Source organism: Anomaloglossus baeobatrachus, chromosome 1 (genome assembly GCF_048569485.1).
Source record: "Anomaloglossus baeobatrachus isolate aAnoBae1 chromosome 1, aAnoBae1.hap1, whole genome shotgun sequence".
Taxonomy (NCBI): Eukaryota; Metazoa; Chordata; class Amphibia; order Anura; family Aromobatidae; genus Anomaloglossus; species Anomaloglossus baeobatrachus.
This window is the reverse complement of record NC_134353.1, coordinates 225,068,156-225,088,282: the sequence shown is the minus strand read 5'-3', so window position 1 is coordinate 225,088,282 and position 20,127 is coordinate 225,068,156. Positions and strand designations below refer to the sequence as shown.

Sequence of the window (20,127 nt, the reverse complement as noted above, 5' to 3'; positions counted from 1 at the left end):
GGATGGAGCACGATGGGGAGTGCGCAGCATGGGGGATAGAGCACGATGGGGGGTGCGCAGCATGGGGGATGTTGCACGATGGGGAGTGCGCAGCATGGGGGATAGAGCACGATGGGGGGTGCGCAGAATGGGGGATGGAGCACGATGGAGAATGCGCAGCATGGGGATGGAGCACGATGGGGAATGCGCAGCATGGGGGATGGAGCACAATGGGGAGTGGGGATGGAGCACGATGGGGGGTGCGCAGCATGGGGGATGGAGCATGATGGGGGGTGCGCAGCATGGGGGATGGAGCATGATGGGGGGTGCACATCTCCCCCCAAAACACACACACACACACTGCCACACACGCACTGCACAACACACCACACACACACTGGGAACCACAAACACTGCCCTACACAGACACCCACACACACAACGCCGCACACACACAACACCCAACACACAAACACCGCGGCACACACAAATATACGCACATACCATGCAACACACACATTGCACAAAACATACCTCCCCCCAAAACACACACACACACCCACACAAACCGCGCAACACACATACACAATGATACAGACACACAGCGCTCTACAAACAAGGCAACACACAAAACACCGCTCTCACCCCCCGCCACACCCAGACAACACCCAGAACATGTACAGCCCCTACACAAACACTTGCTAACTACAGACAACAACATCTATATATATATATATATATATATATATATAACAAAAATCATACATTAACTACACAATACGTAAATTCTAGAATACCCGATGCGTAGAATCGGGCCACCTTCTAGTAGTTTATAATGTCTTACTTTTTGTATGCAAATTTTTTTTTCTGTACGCGGGGTGGGCTTTCTGGCGTCCGTTATTCTCCCTCCTGCCGCTTTACGCCATCCCCCATCGCTCATTTCCATACTGAGGACCCGCCCCGTGCTCCCGAGGTCTTGCGCATGCGCCGTGCCACTCTCGTGGTACCGTGCACTGTGCACAGTGTGACCGCTGGTGATGTGATTGCGCAGGCGTGAGATTATGGGCGGCGCTGTGATTGTCATCAGCAAGTACCCACCCATAATCTCGTGCCCGCGCTTTCCCCTCTGCCTCCACCGTTCTGCGCAAGCGCTGGCCAGGTGAACCCTGTTGATCTGTGGTGTGCTCCGCTCCTCCCATCTATTTCCTGCTCCAGGGAAACATGGGTAAGAGGTGACGTGGGTTCATCTGGCAGCGCTTGCGCATAATGGTGGAGGCAGAGGGGAAAGCGCGGGCACGAGATTATGGGCGGGTACTTGCTCATGACAATCATAGCGCCGCCAATAATCTTACGCCTGCGCAATCACGTCACCAGCGGTCACGCTGTGCACAGTGCACGGTACCGCAAGAGTGGCACGGTGCATGCGCGAGACCTCGGGAGCACGGGGCGGTGTCCTCCGTATGGAAATGAGCAATGGGGGACGGCGTAAAGCGGCAGGAGGCAGAATAACGGATGCCAGAAAGCCCGCCCCCGTGTACAGAAAAAAAATATTTGCATACAAAAAGTAAGACTTTATAAACTATTTATTTAGTTCTCAAAGGTGGCAGAATAGCAACAGGAACATTGCTAGAATGCAGCCCAAGAGCTGCAGAGGGGGAAGCTTTTAGGTTTATTACGAAATTTCTGCTGACAGGTTCCCTTTAAATGGAGCCTTGAACTAAATTATTCACACTATATATAGTTCATGCTTTTACAATAAAGATTATTTTTATTACATATATACAAATTAGTAGACACACCTATATTGATATTAAACAATTATTATGACACTTTGTGTACATGATCCAAATTTCGCACCTTTCCACATCAAGAAACGAAAACAAGAATACACTGTGGCTATTGTCTTCTTTGTATGGAAAGTTCAAACACACACACACAGAAAAATGATTATTACGAAAACCTATATTGCATGTTATTATATAAATACATAGGGGGAACTCAATGGACTTATGTCTACGGTCAACCTTAAAAAAAACAAATAAAACCTGTGGAATCTAATAAAATCCCAGACTAAACTATAAACAGAGCTTGCACTCTAAATAAAGTAGTTCAATGTGTTAATCAAAACTTTCTATTTATAAATATATACAAAAGGGGACCTCATGGAATAATTAGTTGAAAAAGAATTGGAATTTGCTTTTAAAGAGTTCCACAATTTACATTTACATATTGGGAGTAGAGTTGAGCGGATCGGTTATAATCCGGGTTCGGCGGATCCGGATCGGGTTGCCGCAGAATTCCGGATCCAATCCGGAATCCGCATCCATGTAAATCAATGGGAAGCCGGATCCGGAGAGAGAGAGTGAGAGAGTGAGAGAGAGTGAGTGAGTGAGTGAGTGAGTGAGAAAGAAAAAAAAAGAAAAAGGATCCGATCCGAATCGTGCACTCCGAATCCCGGGTACTGGTCGGATCCGGATCGGGCTCTCAAACCGTGCGGATCCGGATTTTGCGGATCCGGGTCCGCTCAACACTAATTGTGAGCTTTTTATTTAAAAATGTATCTGAAGCGGTCATGCTCTGGTCAGGAGAGCCGCGGCCCGTCTGTAAATTGTTTTCTGAGATTGGATCGATTTGCACAGATGTGTGTGTATTTTTTTTTCCTTCATTTATTAACTCCTTCCTGCCAAAGCCTGTTTTTACCTTCCTGATCAGGCACATTTTTTTCAAATCTGACGTGCTACTTTATTTCCTAATTACTTGGAAATGCTTGTACATATCTCAATGACTCTGAGAATGTTTTTTAGTGACAAGTTATACTTTATATTAGTGGTAAATTGAAGTACTGTAGATGAAATTTGCGCTTGTTCATGAAAATATCAGAAATTTGGAGAAACTTTCAATTTTTTTGCCTTTAAAATGAATCTGTCACCAGGTTTCACTACCTCATCTGAGTGCAACATAATGTAAGTAAAGAGACCCTGATTCAAAGAATGTATCACTTCCTTTAGTGAGTGCACCGCTCGTGAAACAGAGTTTTTAGATGTAGCAGAGTTAAGAAAGCTAACCCTGCCCACACCACAGCTTTCAGAGTACATGGTCTATAGACAGTGAGCTGCTAATCAGAGGAGGGGGCATGGTAGGTCTATCAGGCACGTGAGCTGTAGTTCAGGTAGTGATAATCTCCTGGTGATAAAACAATAATTGTAAGTATACAACAGCACACAGCCTAATAAGTGATCCATCGCTGAAATCTGTGTTCCAGTCCCTATTTCCTGCTGTCTTCAGATTACATATCAATAATCTGCTGACAGATTCCCTTTAAATAAGATCTTACATTAAGTTATTATTCATTAAATGTGTGTGTATATATGCTTGTAATGTATTGTTTGTGTTAATATAGTCACCTACTGTTGCTCTCCCCGGTGTCCACCACCGTTCTACTTTGCTTTTGAGTGACGTCACTGCAATTGCGACTAGCCAGTCCACTCTATACTCTGTGTCTGACCTGGAAGTTTCTTACAACTTAAGGTTATAGAGCCTCGTTTTGACCCATTTTGTAAAAGTCACTTCCGGGTCACTCAGAGTGCAGCGTGACCTGGAGACTCTGTAGAGTGGTGACATAACTGAGAAGACAAGAATGGCACTGGACACCTGAGAGAACAGCGGTAGGGAAGTATATTAATACATTTAATTACATGCATATACACACAAATTTATTAAATGAAAATGAAATGGTAGTGCTTCTTTCACTCCTTAACGACTGCCAATTACGTATTAAAACAGCGGTCTTATGTCCTCCTCAATGCTTTAAAACGGAAAACGAAAATAAGTATACGGAACACATACCCCCCATGGTTGAAAATCATGCAGGTGACAATTGTACATGACAGCTGACATCCACAGGCATCAGCACCGATTGGTTTTAGAACCGATCAGGGCCAATAAATCACATAAATACTGCTGTCAATCGCGACAGCGGTATCTATGAGGTTGAAAAGGGGTTAAAAGACCCCCTCTGACATGATAGTCTCCCAAGATCGTAATCGTGGATGCAGATCGTTGAGATCATCTGATGGTGGCCTGTTAGATTGTACTATGAGCAGGGTCTTAGAGGTACTTTGCACGCTGCGACATCGCTAGCCGATGCTAGCGATGCCAAGCGCGACAGTACCCGCCCCCATCGCACATGCGATATCTGGTGATAGCTGCCGTAGCGAACATTATCGCTACGGCAGCTTCACACGCACTTACCTGCCCTGTGACGTCGCTCTGGCCGGCAACCCGCCTCCTTCCTAAGGGGGCGGGTCGTGCGGTGTCATAGCAACGTCACACAGCAGGTGGCCAATAGAAGTGGAGGGGCGGAGATGAGCGGGATGTACACATCCCGCCCACCTCCTTCCTTACGCATAGCCGGTTGACGCAGGTAAGGAGATGTTCCTCGCTCCTGCGGCTTCACACAGAGCGATGAGTGCTGCCGCAGGAACGAGGAACAACATCGTAACATCGGTCGTCCCGAAATTATGGAAATGACCGACGCTACACAGATCGCCGATTTACGACACTTTTGCGATCGTAAATCGGTACATCTAGACTATACACGTTGCGACATAGTTACTGGCGCCGAATGTGCGTCACTTTCGATTTGACCCCGACGATACCGCAGTAGCGATGTCGCAACGTGCAAAGTACCCCATACAATCTCTGTCAGTGAACAATTGACAGAGTCTCCTGCACTGCTGTACAGCACAGTAGTGCATGAGACCAGTGATCAAACTAAAAAATATTCATGTCCCACAGTAAAATAAAAAAATAAAATATGTAAAAAAAGATAAAAAAACACATAAAAAGCACACAAAACCCCAAGACGTTTTGTCATTAATAAAATGAATAAACAAAAAAGTACACATAATTGTTATTGCTGCGACCCGAACTATGAAACTATCATGCCATTTATGCCATACGGCCAACACTGTAAACATAATAAAAAAACACGCCAAAAATGACGCTTTTTCATCATACTGGCAAACAAAAAAATGAATAAAAGACGATCAAAAAGACGTGTAAAAAAAAAATTCAAAATGGCAAACGGTCCTGCAAAAAACAAGCCCTAACATGGCTTATTCGGCAAAAAAAAAATTAAAAAGTTACAGTTCTCAGAAAATGGAAATACAAAAACAAATTACTTTTTTTTATAAAATATTGTTTTTAGTATGTAAGAGTAGCAAAAGATGAAAAAGCAATATAAAACTGTTATCGCTGTATTCATACTGACCAGAAAAATAAATTGGCCATATCACTTTTACCACAGGGTGAACTGCGCGGAAAAAAACAAAAAAAACCCACTAAGTGAATTGCTGGTTTTTATTACTGGTGTCTGATAAATCAGAATAAAAAGCAGTAAAAAAAATGTTGTATATCCCCAAATAGTAAAATAAATTCATCCATTCATTGCACAAAACATAAGCCCTCATACAACTCTGCAAGCCAAAATATTATAAAAAAACATTTTTACTGAGACATAGCGGCAAAACATAAAAAAAACTTTAAAAATCTGGTATCGCTGTAACCGACTCAAAGCATAAAATTATCTTTTTACTTACACCATAAGGTGAACTGAGCAAAAAGAAAAATAATAACTATTCTTGTACTGCTTTCTATTTGTTCATTCTACCTCCCAAAAATCAGACTAAAGGGGGCTTTACATGCAATGACATCGCTAACGAGATGTCGTTGGGGTCACGGAATTTATGACGCACATCCGGCCTCGTTAGCGACGTCGTTGCGTGTAACACATACGAGCGACCGCTAACGATGTAAAATACTCACCTAATCGTTGATACGTCGTCCATTTCCCAAATATCGTTCCTTGTTCTGGACGCAGGTCCTCTGGCAACGGGGTGGGCATGACTATCCTGCGGCTGCTCTCCTCCCCTCCGCTTCAATTGGATGCCTGCCGTGTGACGTCGCTGTGATGCCGCACGAACCGCCCCCTTAGAAAGGAGGTTGTTCGCCGGCCACAGCAACGTCGTTAGGAAGGTAAGTATGTGTGACGGGTAGCAGCGAGTTTGTCAACCACGGGCAATGATTTGCCCGTGACGCACAAGCGACGGGGGCGGGTGCGAACGCTAGCGACATCGCTAGCTATGTCGCAGCGTGTAAAGCCCCCTTAAGACTCAATTCACATTTATCTTGCACACTCCGCTGAGCACTTACGTTGGGGTTTCCGTGTAAATCCCCAAAAGCGCTCACTCTGATTGACCTAGTGAGATGGCAATCAAAGTAATAAGTGATTAATGACAGCTCACAGTTGCCACTAAGCCCTAGATTAGTAATGGGAGGAATCTATGAGATCTGTAACTGAAAAGAAATAAACACAAACACCAAAAAAATCCTTTATTTGAAAATTAAAAAATAAAAATACCTCATTTCTTCAATTTATTAACCCCCAAAACACCCAGTTCTGATGTAACTCACACAAGATCCCATGATTCCAGCTTTTCTACATATTAAAGTGACAGCGGCGCGCGGGCACAAAACATGTCTGCACGCTGTGGGCTTCAGACAGAGAATGACTGAGCCGAAGCGATGAGCGGTGACGTCACTCAGTTTATTTGTGGTCACAGCTGGAGGTTCCCATGGTACCCCACTTGAAACTGCAGGTAACTTGACCTCAAGTGACCTAATTAAATACTGTGACATCACCTCAAGTAATATAGGAGAAGGAAAAATTTCAGCATCCAAATGCCATAAAATCCAGATTAGAAATTCTCTTAAAAAACTTTCATTTTATAAAAACAGAAAAACACATTACAAGGAATATCCAATGAAAGTTTTTTTAAGAGAATTTCTAATAAATCTGCACTTCATGGGATTTGGATGCCAGAATTTTTCCTCCTCCTAGAATACAAAAGAATGTTACTTTTTTATATTTTTTTCTTTCATTTTTGGGGGGTGTTTTAATCTTAGATTTTTTTTATTTTTTACTTTATTTTTTAATCTCTTTAGGGGACTTGAAATATTTGATCCTTCTTACTATATAGTGCAGTAATTGGTGTTCTCCTTTAGAGCCCAATACAGAAACATAACTGGAGGACTTAGATGGCTGCTATGGGGGTTGTTACCAGGCCTCGGCTATCATGGTAATCCACTGCTTACCAGTACAGGCAAGCTATTTACATGTGAGTGACAGCACCATTTAAATGGTTAATCAGCAGTGATCAGAGCTAGCTCTGGTACCTGCTGGTTGAGGCAGATGCCGGCTAACACATATAGTACAGGCTCAGGTTCTGAGTCCTCAAAATGATCCTTGTACACAAAAATGTACATCGTCTTTCATTAAGGGGTTAAGCAATTTAACAGACTAAAAAGAAATAAACAAAGATTATAAACTGACAACATAAAAGTATTATCAAAGTATACTGTATATTATCTTATATGAATGTTTCTCGATAAGTCACACTCAGGAACGTCCACTATGACCTCCAATTTCATTCCACCAAAGGCGCATTTTTTAGGATTCACCTATATTCCCTATCGCAGGTATAAGGCTCCTTTCACATTGCGTTTCAGTGGCTCCGTTTGGGCATAAGTTCAAAATCCCACCTCTCCCCCCACAAAACGTGTTTCGGACACCCAAATGTAGTCTGCTACGTCTGGGCATCCGCCTGCAGAAAGCCTATAGACCCCAAAATAGTGCAAGATAGAGCATACGCTTGCTCTGCCTACTCCATTATACTCAATGGCCCTGTAGGCACATACGTCCGAAACATGTTTTGTGGGGGGGGAAGGGCGGGATTTTGGACGTATGCCCCGATGGAGCCACTCAAACGCAATGTGAAAGGAGCCGACAATTCATTCATTGGCAACACTAGTGCTCTCAGTAAGTACATGCCGACAAGTCTTTAGGTTTCTTTATAAACATTTATAATGGAGGAAACCACAAACCGTGTAGATTGGTATTAGACCTTTAATATCCAGCCTTTCCTCAATCAATAAATAAAATGGTTACTCGGATGGCATGAGATAATGTAATCTGGCTCGTCTGCTAAGAGGTTTCCTCAGAAGCACTTACATGAAACACGACGTCATGTGGAGCGGTCTAGCTTGTCTTCAGTTAGGAGTCTGCACTCATTACCGTATATTGCAAGCAACATGGAGAACTCAGGGTCACTATATTTACTACTATATTTACTACTACTTTAAGGGACAGCAATCAATTTATTTTCCTAAAAGGTCATCACAATAGGCCATAAAAGCCTCATAGGTGCCAATGCCACTCAGGATCCTCACCTCGTTACATACAGATTAAAAGCCCTTGATTTGGGGAATTTACACATGCAAATTTTATAGTTTTATTCTTGCTATTTTATGGGGAAAAAATAAGCAACCCCACAAAACTGATGTGTGTGAACTCATTCTAAAGAGTCAACAAACATCCACTCATTAACCTGGCTCTCACAAAAAGATATAAGTGCAACCTTTCATCCGTGGATGGCGTGGGCATTCAGCCAGTGCCATCTACAGCAGGTGTCAGCTGCAAAATGCGGTGACAGCCGGATTCAACAACTATGATTGCAGATAACGGCAATATTGAGCATTTAACCCCTAGGATGCTGCAGTCAGTAGCAAGGAAGTTGGGCAGCATGGTGGCGCAGCGATTAACACAGCTACCTGTGAGCATTGAAGTCCTGTGTTAAAATCTGACCAAAGACAATATCTGTAAGAATGTATGTTCCCCACGTGGTAGTGTGTGTTTCCTCTAGGTCGGTACTCAGTCTTTTTTCCCCACACTCCAAAGACATTAAATTAGGGAATATAGACTATGAGACCCAATGTCTGAAAAAACAGGCATATTGCAGGGCGAGGTGGTGCAAATGTGACATATCTGTGATAAAGCACATAATGTGAGTTATGATGGCAAACATTGGATTTAGTCAGTGGAGGTGATAGGAGAAGAAAGCTGCTTATTATAAATAGAAAAATTGAATCCAAAAGTTTGAAATGAGTAATGTACCTGTGGTATTTCCTAGGAAATGTGAATACGCAATATAACGGTTTATTCTTTTAGTGTTTTGATATAAGAACTAGTGATGAGTGAGCGCTACCATGCTTGAGTGGTCGGTAAGCGTAAGAGTTGATGCTCGGATGGGCGCAACTTGAATACCTGAATATAATGGAAGTTATTGGGAACTCAAGCATTTTTCTGGAATATTTCCTGGAAAAATGCTTATGTTCCCCATTGACTTCCATTATACTCGGGTACTCAAGTTACGCCTGAGTGTCCCATTGCTCGTTACGAGTACCAAGCTCTTGAGCATGGCAATGCTTGCTCATCACTAATGAGAACTACTACAATGTGGTGTGTGTACTGGCAAGATGTGGGTCACATGGTTACCAGGGATGGAAAAGTCTTTAAGATGTGATAAGAATACACTTGAGTCAGGAGGCAAGGCCTCAAAAACGCTGCGTGTTATATGGTATGTTGTCAGAAGGCGGCTTGAAATATATTAGCAGAGTGGTATAAAAGCTCTGCTATCTGTGTGCGGGTTCATCATCTTCGCGGATCAGTCTCTTAAGGCCCAGTCACACACAACGACTTACCAGCGATCCCGAAAACGATGCAACCTGATAGGGATCGCAGGTAAGTCGCTGGGAGATCGCTGATGAGATGTCACACAGTCAGATCTTAGGGGTGCTTCACACACAGCGAGATCGCTGCTGAGATCGCTGCTGAGTCACATTTTTTGTGACGCAGCAGTGACCTCATTAGCGATCTCGCTGTGTGTGACACTGAGCAGCGATCTGGCCCCTGCTGTGAGATCGCTGCTCGTTATACACAGCCCTGGTTCGTTTTTTTATTGTTGCTCTCCCGCTGTGACGCACAGATCGCTGTGTGTGACAGCGAGAGAGCGACGAAATGAAGCGAGCAGAGAGCAGGAGCCGGCATCTGGCAGCTGCGGTAAGCTGTAACCAGGGTAAACATCGGGTAACCAAGGTGGTTACCCGATATTTACCTTCGTTACCAGCCTCCGCCGCTCTCACGCTGCCTGTGCTGCCGGCTCCTGCTCTCTGCACATGTAGCTACAGTACACATCGGGTTAATTAACCTGATGTGTACTGTAGCTAGGAGAGCAGGGAGCCAGCGCTAAGCAGTGTGCGCGGCTCCCTGCTCTCTGCACATGTAGCGACGTTATGATCGCTGCTGCGTCGCTGTGTTTGACAGCTAAGCAGCGATCATAACAGCGACTTACAAGGTCACTGTTGCATCACAGAAAATGGTGACGTAACAGCGACGTCGTTGTCGCTGTCGCTATGTGTGAACCCAGCTTTACCAGTGATGCAGTAGCGACCTGTATAACGATCTCAGCAGTCACTGTGACCCTGTCACACAGTGTCAAACACAGCGATGTGTCCTGCCCAGCAGGACATCGCCTTTGAAGAAAATGGCCTGGACCATTCTGCAACGACTAGAGATCTCACAGCAGGGGCCTGATCGCTGGTAGATGTCACACATAACGAGATCGCTAACGGGATCGCTACTGCGTGACAGAAACCGTGACTCAGCTGCGATCTCGCTAGCGATCTCGTTATGTGTGACGGTACCTTTATACTGCAGTCTGCACGGGATTGAAATAGTAAACACAAGACATCATGGTAAACATCCTGACTGGTTAATGACTATTTAATGTCTGTGAAATATTGCAAATACTGATAGATACTGGTGCAAATCGAACTCTTCTCAAGCTTAGAATAAAAAGATATAAAAGATAAAAAGGTTACATTTTACATTTTTTTAGCCAATTTATATTGTTGCTGGGATATTTCCATGTGTTGGGGAATGTCTATAAACCCTGCACAATATGTTGGCACTATGTTAGCCAGCATAGTATATAAATGAATCACTTCCGTAGCACGATTGCAAGATACATTAGCATGGCAGGTGAGAGGCCTCACCATGTCCTCCATGGCTGCTATCTTAATGCACTTATTAAGTCCTGCCTCTGGCATCTTTGTTTGTTTTTTTTGGTATTTAAATGAAGTAACTTGAACATCAAGAATATTTCACACAAAAATCTATATAGTATTTACAACAAACATCCAGCATCAGATGTGTGGGAACAGTTGTCTTATTAATAAGAAAGGTCAGGGGAGGTCCAAGATGGTGAAAAAAAAATAAAAAAATAAAAGAAAGTCTCCAAAAAGATAAAAAAGAGAACATAATAGCTGACAAACACACACAGCGGCATATCAATTGTGGTCGCAGACCGTGTGACTACTGCTGGGCTGGATGGGCAGCTTCTCAGAGACCAGCAAGTGATGTCAGGCATCCCATCACAGGCGGCACAATGACACCACCAAATTCCACCCCTTGTGCAATACTATGGAGCAAAGAGGCTGCTTGTTGTGAATGTAGGAACAGGTGAGAGGTTTGGTTGATTTTAATCACTATGTCAACAGGGCTACATTGCTGTATGAGGGCTACATTGGGTGATATGATTACCGTATGGAGGCCACAATATTTGACATTATTTTTGTATGAGGACAATTATTACTATATGAGGACCACAATGGGTGCATGGAGTCACAATTGGGAATATTTTTTGTTTATGGGATTACACGGAGTAACTTTGTAATGTATTAAAGGAAACCTGTTGCTAGATTTATGCTGTCCAAATCACGTTTTTCAGTGGACTTTCAGATGAATCAGTTTGAAAATTTGGGTTGGGTCTATAAAGAGAAACTTGACTGGTGTGGCGCGGTGCATGGTCAGCTTTTCCCTACCCCACCCCAGAAGATTAACAGGTCTCTGAAGCGCTTTGGCTAGAGTTGAGCGAGTACATAACTATTCATACTCACTATACTCATAACGAGCACTGTCTAATACTCACATAGTCATTCCAAATAGAGTGTGCAATGCAAGTCAATGGGGAAAACTCGCAAAGTAATGAGTAACCTGAATGCTGCACTATTTGCTACCAGTATGAATAGTACGACATTAGGGTTATTCATTACTTTGTGAGTTTTTCCCCATTGACTTGCACTGTACACGCTATTCGGAATGAATACGTGAGTATTAGACAGTGGTCATTATGAGTATAGCGAGTACAAATAGTTAGATACTTGCTCAACTCTAGCTTTGGCATATCTGGCTGTAGTTACACAGCCAGACTTTGATTCTTGCTGCTGAGCTTCAAACTTTATGCTTTTATGTTCTTGCAGGGCCATGGCTAGTAATGGCCATATATTAGTGTGGGTCACAGCTAAAGAGGCAATCCAAAGGCATTTTCAAACTGAGAGCTTTTGGAGCTGTCAATGCTGACTTTCAATTTAACCTGTGATATCTCAGGCTGGGTTGCAATAACAGTAAGGTTTCTGATCTGAGAATCTCAGCTTCAAAATGAACCATGTATCACCGCTGTAGCTTTGATCTCAGTTTGTTAGTTAAAATGATTCCCCCTTCAGTTATTGTAAAGTTGGAGAAGGGGTTTTGGTGGAGCTGACGTCCTGCAGCAGAAATAGGGGGAGATTATGTATGATCGCTTCCTGCCCCTGTGTATCACACCAGCAAGTTAAAACATAATAATGGGAAAAGGCCATGTTTTTCTCTTAAGACCCTTATTATTCTAAAAAAAACAACAACAACAATCCACATATTTGGCATTACTGCATCTTTAACGGCACAAACTATAAAACTAAAGGGTGCTTTACACGAGACGATCTATCGTGCGATAGATCGTCGGGGTCACAGTTTTTGTGACGCACATCCGGCATCGCTTGCGACGTCGTCTCGTGTGACACCTCCGAGCGACGCAGTATCGCTCACAAATCTTGAGTTGTGTACTCGTCACTTGGTTTCATAGTCTCGTTTAATTAAAATGGCGCCGGTTGCTCATCGTTCCCGGGGTAGCACACGCCGCTCCATGTGACACCCCGGGAATGATGAACAGCAGCTTACCTCCGTCCCGCGGCACCCGCCGGCTATGCGGAAGGAAGGAGGTGGGCGGGATGTTTACGTCCCGCTCATCTCCGCCCCTCCGCTTCTATTGGCCGGCCGCTGTGTGACGTCGCTGTGACGCCGAACGTCCCTCCCCCTTACGGAAGAGGATATTAGCCGCCCACAGCGACGTCGCACAGCAGGTAAGTGCGTGTGATGGGGGTTAACGACTTTGTGCGCCACAGGCAACTAATTGCCCGTGACGCACAAACGACGGGGGCGGGTACGATCGATCAAAAGAAATTGCACGATAGATCGTACCGTGTAAAGCAGGCTTAAGTCATCACTTCTCCCAGTAAATGCAATAAAAAAACCTAGAAGTTACAATGATCTGAAACCTGTGTCACTCTAGCTCTATTACTTGCCCAGCGCCATCTTCTACGTCTTGACTGATTGTTCTTTTGCCTGAAGTTGCGCAGCATAGAAACTATCAGTCAAGCAGGAGGAAGTGATGCAGTGCGGGGAATAGAACTGGAGTGACAGAGGTTTCAGATCTACCATAGCCATTTGCATTTGATGTAAAAATATGTATCTCAATGTTTTTTTCCTTCCACCATTATGTCATAGAAAATGACACTCAAATTAAAGCTTTAGTTTTATGGTCCCAAGTCAAAAACAATTCATTTTCAGTTATTTTCTTTGCTTTTGGGACTATTGCACTGAAAAGTGGAAGCTTATATTATCAATGTCAGAACATAAACATTTCATCTCCATCTGCAGGGTCCAACCCCATTCTGTCCCAAGTGGTAGGGGAGAAGCAGTCTTCAGGCTGAATATCATTCTCTGTCACTCCGATGTGAAGAACCTGAGGACTGGTCCTGGACTCTGCAAGTCTTGAAAACATCTCATCAAGTCCATCATCAAGTTCCCATATTACATTTTTGTTCTCATTACAGGCACCTTGTCCATATAAATCCTCAAAAGGGTTGTCACTGCCATTGAATTCATCTATTGTTTTGGTGGGTTTCCCCAAATCTAACAGAATACTTGTAGCTCCTTTATGGCCAGTAATACTCAATGACCCTTCTCACTGAGAACTACTTGCCCCTTCACCAGCAGAGCCAGACTTCTCCCTCGTCTCTTTACCATCTCTGGAAACTTGCCAAAACTCAAACGCCACTATAAAAGCTTGTGCGAAGGTTAATGTAACTGCTTGTGCCATTCTCTGCTTCGTACAGAGAAACACATGGCGTTCCAAGGTTTCATCCTGTTGGATTTGAGCTATGTAGGCAACAACTTAGTTGTGTACCTTATCAGCTGTAGAATACAATATTCTATAAACTGACAAGTTGTCAATTAACATGTTGGTGCCCCTGCAATAGTCCCAGGAGGAAATAAAATAGCTAAAAATTAATTATTTTTGACATGGGACCATAGAACCAAAGCTTTAACTTAAGTCTATTTTCTATAACAGCCATTTGCATATCAAAGCAAACCTTTTTCAGTACCTGAGGAACAGACCGGTCACGTAAATGTATTGCTGCATTTGTCTTTGAAAGAACTACATACGGATATACCGTAAATAGTTTGGGGGGTGTGATCCTACTGACAGATTCCTTTTAATAACATATATGGATATGTTGTGTCCCATGAATGGGAACAACGTGTTGTATATAATTCTTGCATTGCATATTTTTCCTCCTATCAGGAAATTCCTTTATTGTTACTAGGTAGATTAGACTGTATGAAGTTTGTCCCTATGTACCTCCCTTAGTTGGCTTCTGTATAGAAAGCTCCTCCCTTCTCCTTCAGTTTAGTCTAGAGGAATCATTACTCAAGAGACATGTCTGCAACCCTGTACAGATTATTCCTTTTCACCTGCCTTTACTTTGTACTTAATACAAGATTCTAGAAGAAAACTACAGCGTTTTTCCTTGTCTTCCTACAAGTCATCGTTGGGCTGAGTTAACACTATCTGTGGAAGCAGGTAGAGTGAGTAAAATCATACAGTTATCTAAGGGACTGATAATTAGAGCGGTTGGATTCATTGCTACCAGGAAGAGACAGAATAGGATAAATCCACTGGTATTTAGTAGATGTACTGAATAGAACCTATAAAGTGTACACTAGCAGTGGAGATCATAAATGGTAATTATAAAAGGTCATTTTATTAGTTAAGTAAGATAAGCAAACTCACCAATAAATCCAAGCTGTGAGAACTCAAGTATGAGCCACTCATCAGACGTTTGCTGCGTAGCAAAGTCCTTGATGGATTGGAAATAATCGGGCTTGGCAACAATGTCATCTTCTAACTGTTAAAAGAGAGAAAATCCGTCAGAAATAGGTAATTATCTTTACAATAGAAACAACTGAGAAAGAAGGCTCGGCCTATACATTCAGCTTTAGTAATTGATATGAAAAACGGATCTGTGACAAAACGGATGATAATGGAAGCAGGATGTCCCCATTGACTAGAATAACATACGACTAGTTTCTGTTTTCTGTCCATTTTTTAATGCTGTGCTTTTTGTTCAGATGGATAAAATAGATAAAAAGCACTCCCAGAAGAGGTGAAAAAACTTCAATATTTTATTTCATACCCGTGCAATGCGTCAGACGTTTCGGCCCAGAACATGGCCTTTATCAAGAACAAGCATATAAAGTAAGTGTTGGTTGTCAGTTCCTGAGTCACCTCTTGGACAGGATTAATTTGTAAGGTGCTATTGAGTATGTGCAGTACAATTGAGCTCTGTTGGGTGCGGTATCCGCTGCTGTGCACTTGTAAAGCGTTAGAACTACCAACATTGGTATGAAAAGCACTAGCAGACAGCGGGGAACACTGCTGTCTGACAGGACTCTCACAGACAGCACAAGTCTGCTGGTGCTTTTCATATATACAGCGGTGGATACCGCTCCACAGCACAACAAATAAACACTTTTTGTCTGCTACTTGGCAAAAACCATGTGCGCTATACTAAATCGAATGCGCTGAATCCAAATCTGAAGTTAGTTTTTTTGTAGCACGTCAGGATATTAAGTTATTCCAATTTTTGTGAAAATTAAAATAAGCAATTAATAAAGATACAGAATCGTTATGTCCCACAGTTTCACAACATGTATTATCATTTTTATTGAAAAAGAAGTATAGGTAAATAAACCAAAAAACTTAAAAATCACTTATAGTAGCTTAAGAAATCGCCTTGAACTCAGCAGAGTACTTTTAAAAGTGCTTCAGGCACTTGCTTTTGCGCTTGTGAGTGGTCCTAGTGGCCCGTTGCAAAAACCAGCAGTAATCGCCCATCATGTTGGGGTTAAAGCGACCTGGGTATCTTTTTTCCATAGTAGAAATGTCCTGGTGGAATCTCTCACCATGTTCGTCACTGACATTACCCATATTTGGAGGAAAGAAGTCAAGATGTGAATGTAGGAAATGCATTTTCAATGACATTCGGGCACCATGCATTTCGTATGCTTGAAGCATATTGTCTATTAGTTCAGCATAGTTTTCTGCTCTTTCGTTTCCAAGGAAGTTTTGAACTACTACTATAAATGCATCCCATGCAGTTAGTTCAAGTGGGGTGAGTTCTTTCTTGAAGATTTCATCATGGATTAGTTGGTGGATTTCAGGACCAATAAAGATTCCTGCTTTGAGTTTGGCCTCAGTTTTCAATGCACTAAACTTTTCCTTCAGATACTTAAATCCATTCCCTTGACGATCCATTGCTACTACAAAATTTTTCATTAGTCCTAGTTTAATGTGAAGAGGTGGAAGATAAACTTTAAGTGGATCGACAAGTGATTCAAGTGATTCGTGTTGAACATTGTGCTTACCAATCTTATGTTCATCTCTATTGGGCCACCGTTTAATTTTATAATGGTTGTTGTCATCTCGACTGTTCCATAGGCACAGAAAGCACATATGCTTAGTGTAACCTAACTGCAAACCAAGGACTAGTGCAACAACTTTGAGGTCAGCACAAATGTTCCATTGATGTTCTGAATATTTAATCAATTTCAGAATGATCTGCATAGAAGCATAGGTCTCTTTCATTCCAACCGCATGTGCAATGCCTTCAACAATGCCTGAATAGGCGTATGGCCTTTTCTAAGTATAACTCAAAATCTGGACGTGCTGTGCAAATTCTGAGTTCATATTTGGAATCAGCATGTTCAAATTAGTAAAGAACACATGTTTTACCCTCAGTAGCAAAATCATTGTTGTGCTGTGAGAGCTCAACCATACTGGACATATTAATCAGTGAGCAAGGCAAACAGTCTCATACATATGGGGCAATTTTGCTAGTTCTAACGCTTTACAAGTGCACAGCAGCGGATACCGCTCCCAATAGAGCTCAACTGTACTGCACATACTCAATAGCGCCTTACAAATTAACCCGGTCCAAGAGGTGATTCAGTAAGTGACAACCTACACTTACTTTATATGCTTGTCATTGACAAAGGCCATTTTCTGGGCCGAAACGTCTGACGCATTGCATTGAATATGAAATAAATATTCAAGTTTTTTCACCTAATCTGGGAGTGCCTCTTATCTATTTTATACTACATGGTTTGGAAGCCTATGAGAGCACCCCAATTACAGAACTGTTTTGGTGGAAGTGCCTTATTCTATTGAACTTTTGTTCAGATGGACACTATTACAGTTAACGGGGTTCTTCTGCTTCAATTTGCATCTATTTTTTAACAGAGTGAAGAAAAAAGGTAAAAGAAATTAGTTAGAAACACAGCCTAATGTGCACCAAGGCTATTATTACAACAAACAATATAATGTGATGTCTGGCCAGACTCTACTGTACGTCATACCCCTTTAAGATACCAAAAGAGTGTCAACCTTATGAAAAAGCTAAATATAAAAACCAAATGGTACTTGGTCTATCAAATCTGCATCATAAATAGTCGGTCCTACTATTATATACCCAGAATATAATTATATCAGAGAAAGAAAGTGGTACTAACCCAATAGTCAATAAAAAAAATGTATCTTTATTAGTTTACATAATATAAATTAAAATTCAACAAGGAGTCCAAATGGGTAAGCTATACCGCATACAACAGTACAATAGAAAGGAATACATACATTATTATTTATTATTATTATAGCGCCATTTATTCCATGGCGCTTTACAAGTAAAAGAGGGTATACGTACAACAATCATTAAGAGTACAAAACAGACTGGTATAGGAGGAGAGAGGACCCTGCCCACGAGGGCTCACAGTCTACAGCGAATGGGTGATGGTACAATAGGTGAGGACAGAGCTGGTTGCGCAGTGGTCTACTGGACTGAGGGCTATTGTAGGTTGTAGGCTTGTTGGAAGAGGTGGGTCTTGAGGTTCCTCTTGAAGCTTTCCACAGTAGGTGAGAGTGTGATGTGCTGAGGTAGAGCATTCCAGAGTATGGGGGATGCACGGGAGAAATCTTGTACCCGATTGTGGGAAGAGGAGATAAGAGATGAGCAGAGAAGGAGATCTTATGAGGATCTGAGGTTGCGTGCAGGTAGGTACCGGGAGACTAGGTCACAGATGTAGGGAGGAGACAGGTTGTGCATGGCTTTGTATGTTATGGTTAATGTTTTGAACTGGAGTTGTTGGGTGATGGGAAGCCAGTGAAGGGATTGGCAGAGTGGCGAGGCTGGGGAGTAACGAGGGGAGAGGTGGATTAGGCGGGCCGCAGAGTTTAGGATAGATTGGAGGGGTGCAAGAGAGTTGGAAGAGAGGCCAGAGAGCAGGAGGTTGCAATAGTCAAGGCGGGAGATGATGAGGGCATGCACTAATGTTTTTGCTGATTCTTGGTTAAGGAAAGCACGGATCCGGGAGATATTTTTGAGTTGTAATCGGCATGAGTTGAAGAGGGCTTGGATGTGTGGCTTGAAGGATAGAGCAGAGTCGAGGGTTACTCCAAGGCAACGTGCTTGTGAGACTGGGGAGAGTGAGCAACCATCAAGTTTGATGGAAAGGCTTGTTGGAGGAGATGTGTGAGGAGGGGGAAAGACCATGAACTCTGTTTTGTCCATGTTAAGTTTTAGAAATCGCGTAGAGAAGAAGGATGAAATAGCAGACAGACATTGTGGGATTTTGGTTAGTAGAGAGGTAATGTCAGGTCCAGAGAGGTAGATCTGTGTGTCATCGGCATAGAGATGATGCTGGAAGCCGTGGGACTCTATGAGCTGTCCCAGGCCGAAGGTGTAGATGGAGAACAGCAGGGGTCCAAGAACTGAGCCTTGGGGGACACCGACAGATAGGGGGCGAGATGAGGAAGTGGTGTGAGAGTGGGAGACGCTGAAAGTTCGGTTGGTTAGGTATGAAGAAATCCAAGATAGGGCCAAGTCTGTGATGCCCAGAGATGAGAGAATCTGTAGTAGGAGGGAATGGTCTACTGTGTCGAAAGCAGAGGACAGGTCCAGTAGGAGGAGGATAGAGTAGTGTCGCTTGGCTTTGGCGGTTAGTAGGTCATTAGTGACTTTAGTTAGGGCAGTTTCAGTGGAATGATGCGGTCGGAAGCCAGATTATAGCTGGTCAAATAGGGAGCAGGATGAGAGGTAACATGGTAGCACAAGTCCCACTCACATCCATCTAAAAACAAAGGCACGAGACACAAATACTATTGGAAGAAATAGGCCGTGATGTTTATTAAGGGATTACTAAAATTCCAATAAAAATAAATAAATAAATTCATATAAAAACAATGTCCATTACCATAAACTGAATGTCCAAATCCACCCAGCAACTAACTGGGCGATTATCCCACACGCCATGGCGCGAAGAGTCATGCCCCCCCCCCAAAAAACACCACAGCCATTTCTCAATAAATGATTGAATCCCCACATTGAAAATATCCAACCCAATATCCGATAAGTGGACTAAATCAGACCTATAAATGCCAGGAACAAAGCCCTCCAAATCCTTGTGCCTAAAAGAAAAACATCCCACTTTTAACATAAATTTACACATTGACCTATTAACCCTTTTTCTAACCTTCTCTAAAAAAATGAATTTCTTGCTGGACCAAGCTAAGCGAGGGACAATTTCAGAAAAAATAAAAACCGTTCCCGGAAACCAGCTTTTAAATAGAGAAAAATCAGAGCGCATTTCCAATAACAGAACAAGCGTCCTGATTTTACCCAGGTCATTACCCCCAGCATGGATAATAATTGCATTGGGGCTAGGCAGCTGAACCACTAAATTCTTTATCCTATGTT

The 20,127-nt window shown here is 42.8% G+C and overlaps 1 protein-coding gene and 1 pseudogene across 1 annotated transcript in view; both read right to left on the bottom strand.

The window, feature by feature from the left end:
* MGAT4D (MGAT4 family member D) overlaps positions 1-20,127 on the bottom strand; it is a 271,656-nt gene that overhangs the window by 62,123 nt on the left and 189,406 nt on the right. Inside the window, exon 8 of the mRNA XM_075348407.1 lies at positions 15,111-15,225. Within this exon, the coding sequence (XP_075204522.1) occupies positions 15,111-15,225 (115 nt within the window). The remainder of the gene's footprint in view (positions 1-15,110; positions 15,226-20,127) is intronic.
* Positions 13,662-14,459, bottom strand: LOC142303208 (low density lipoprotein receptor adapter protein 1-A-like; annotated as a pseudogene).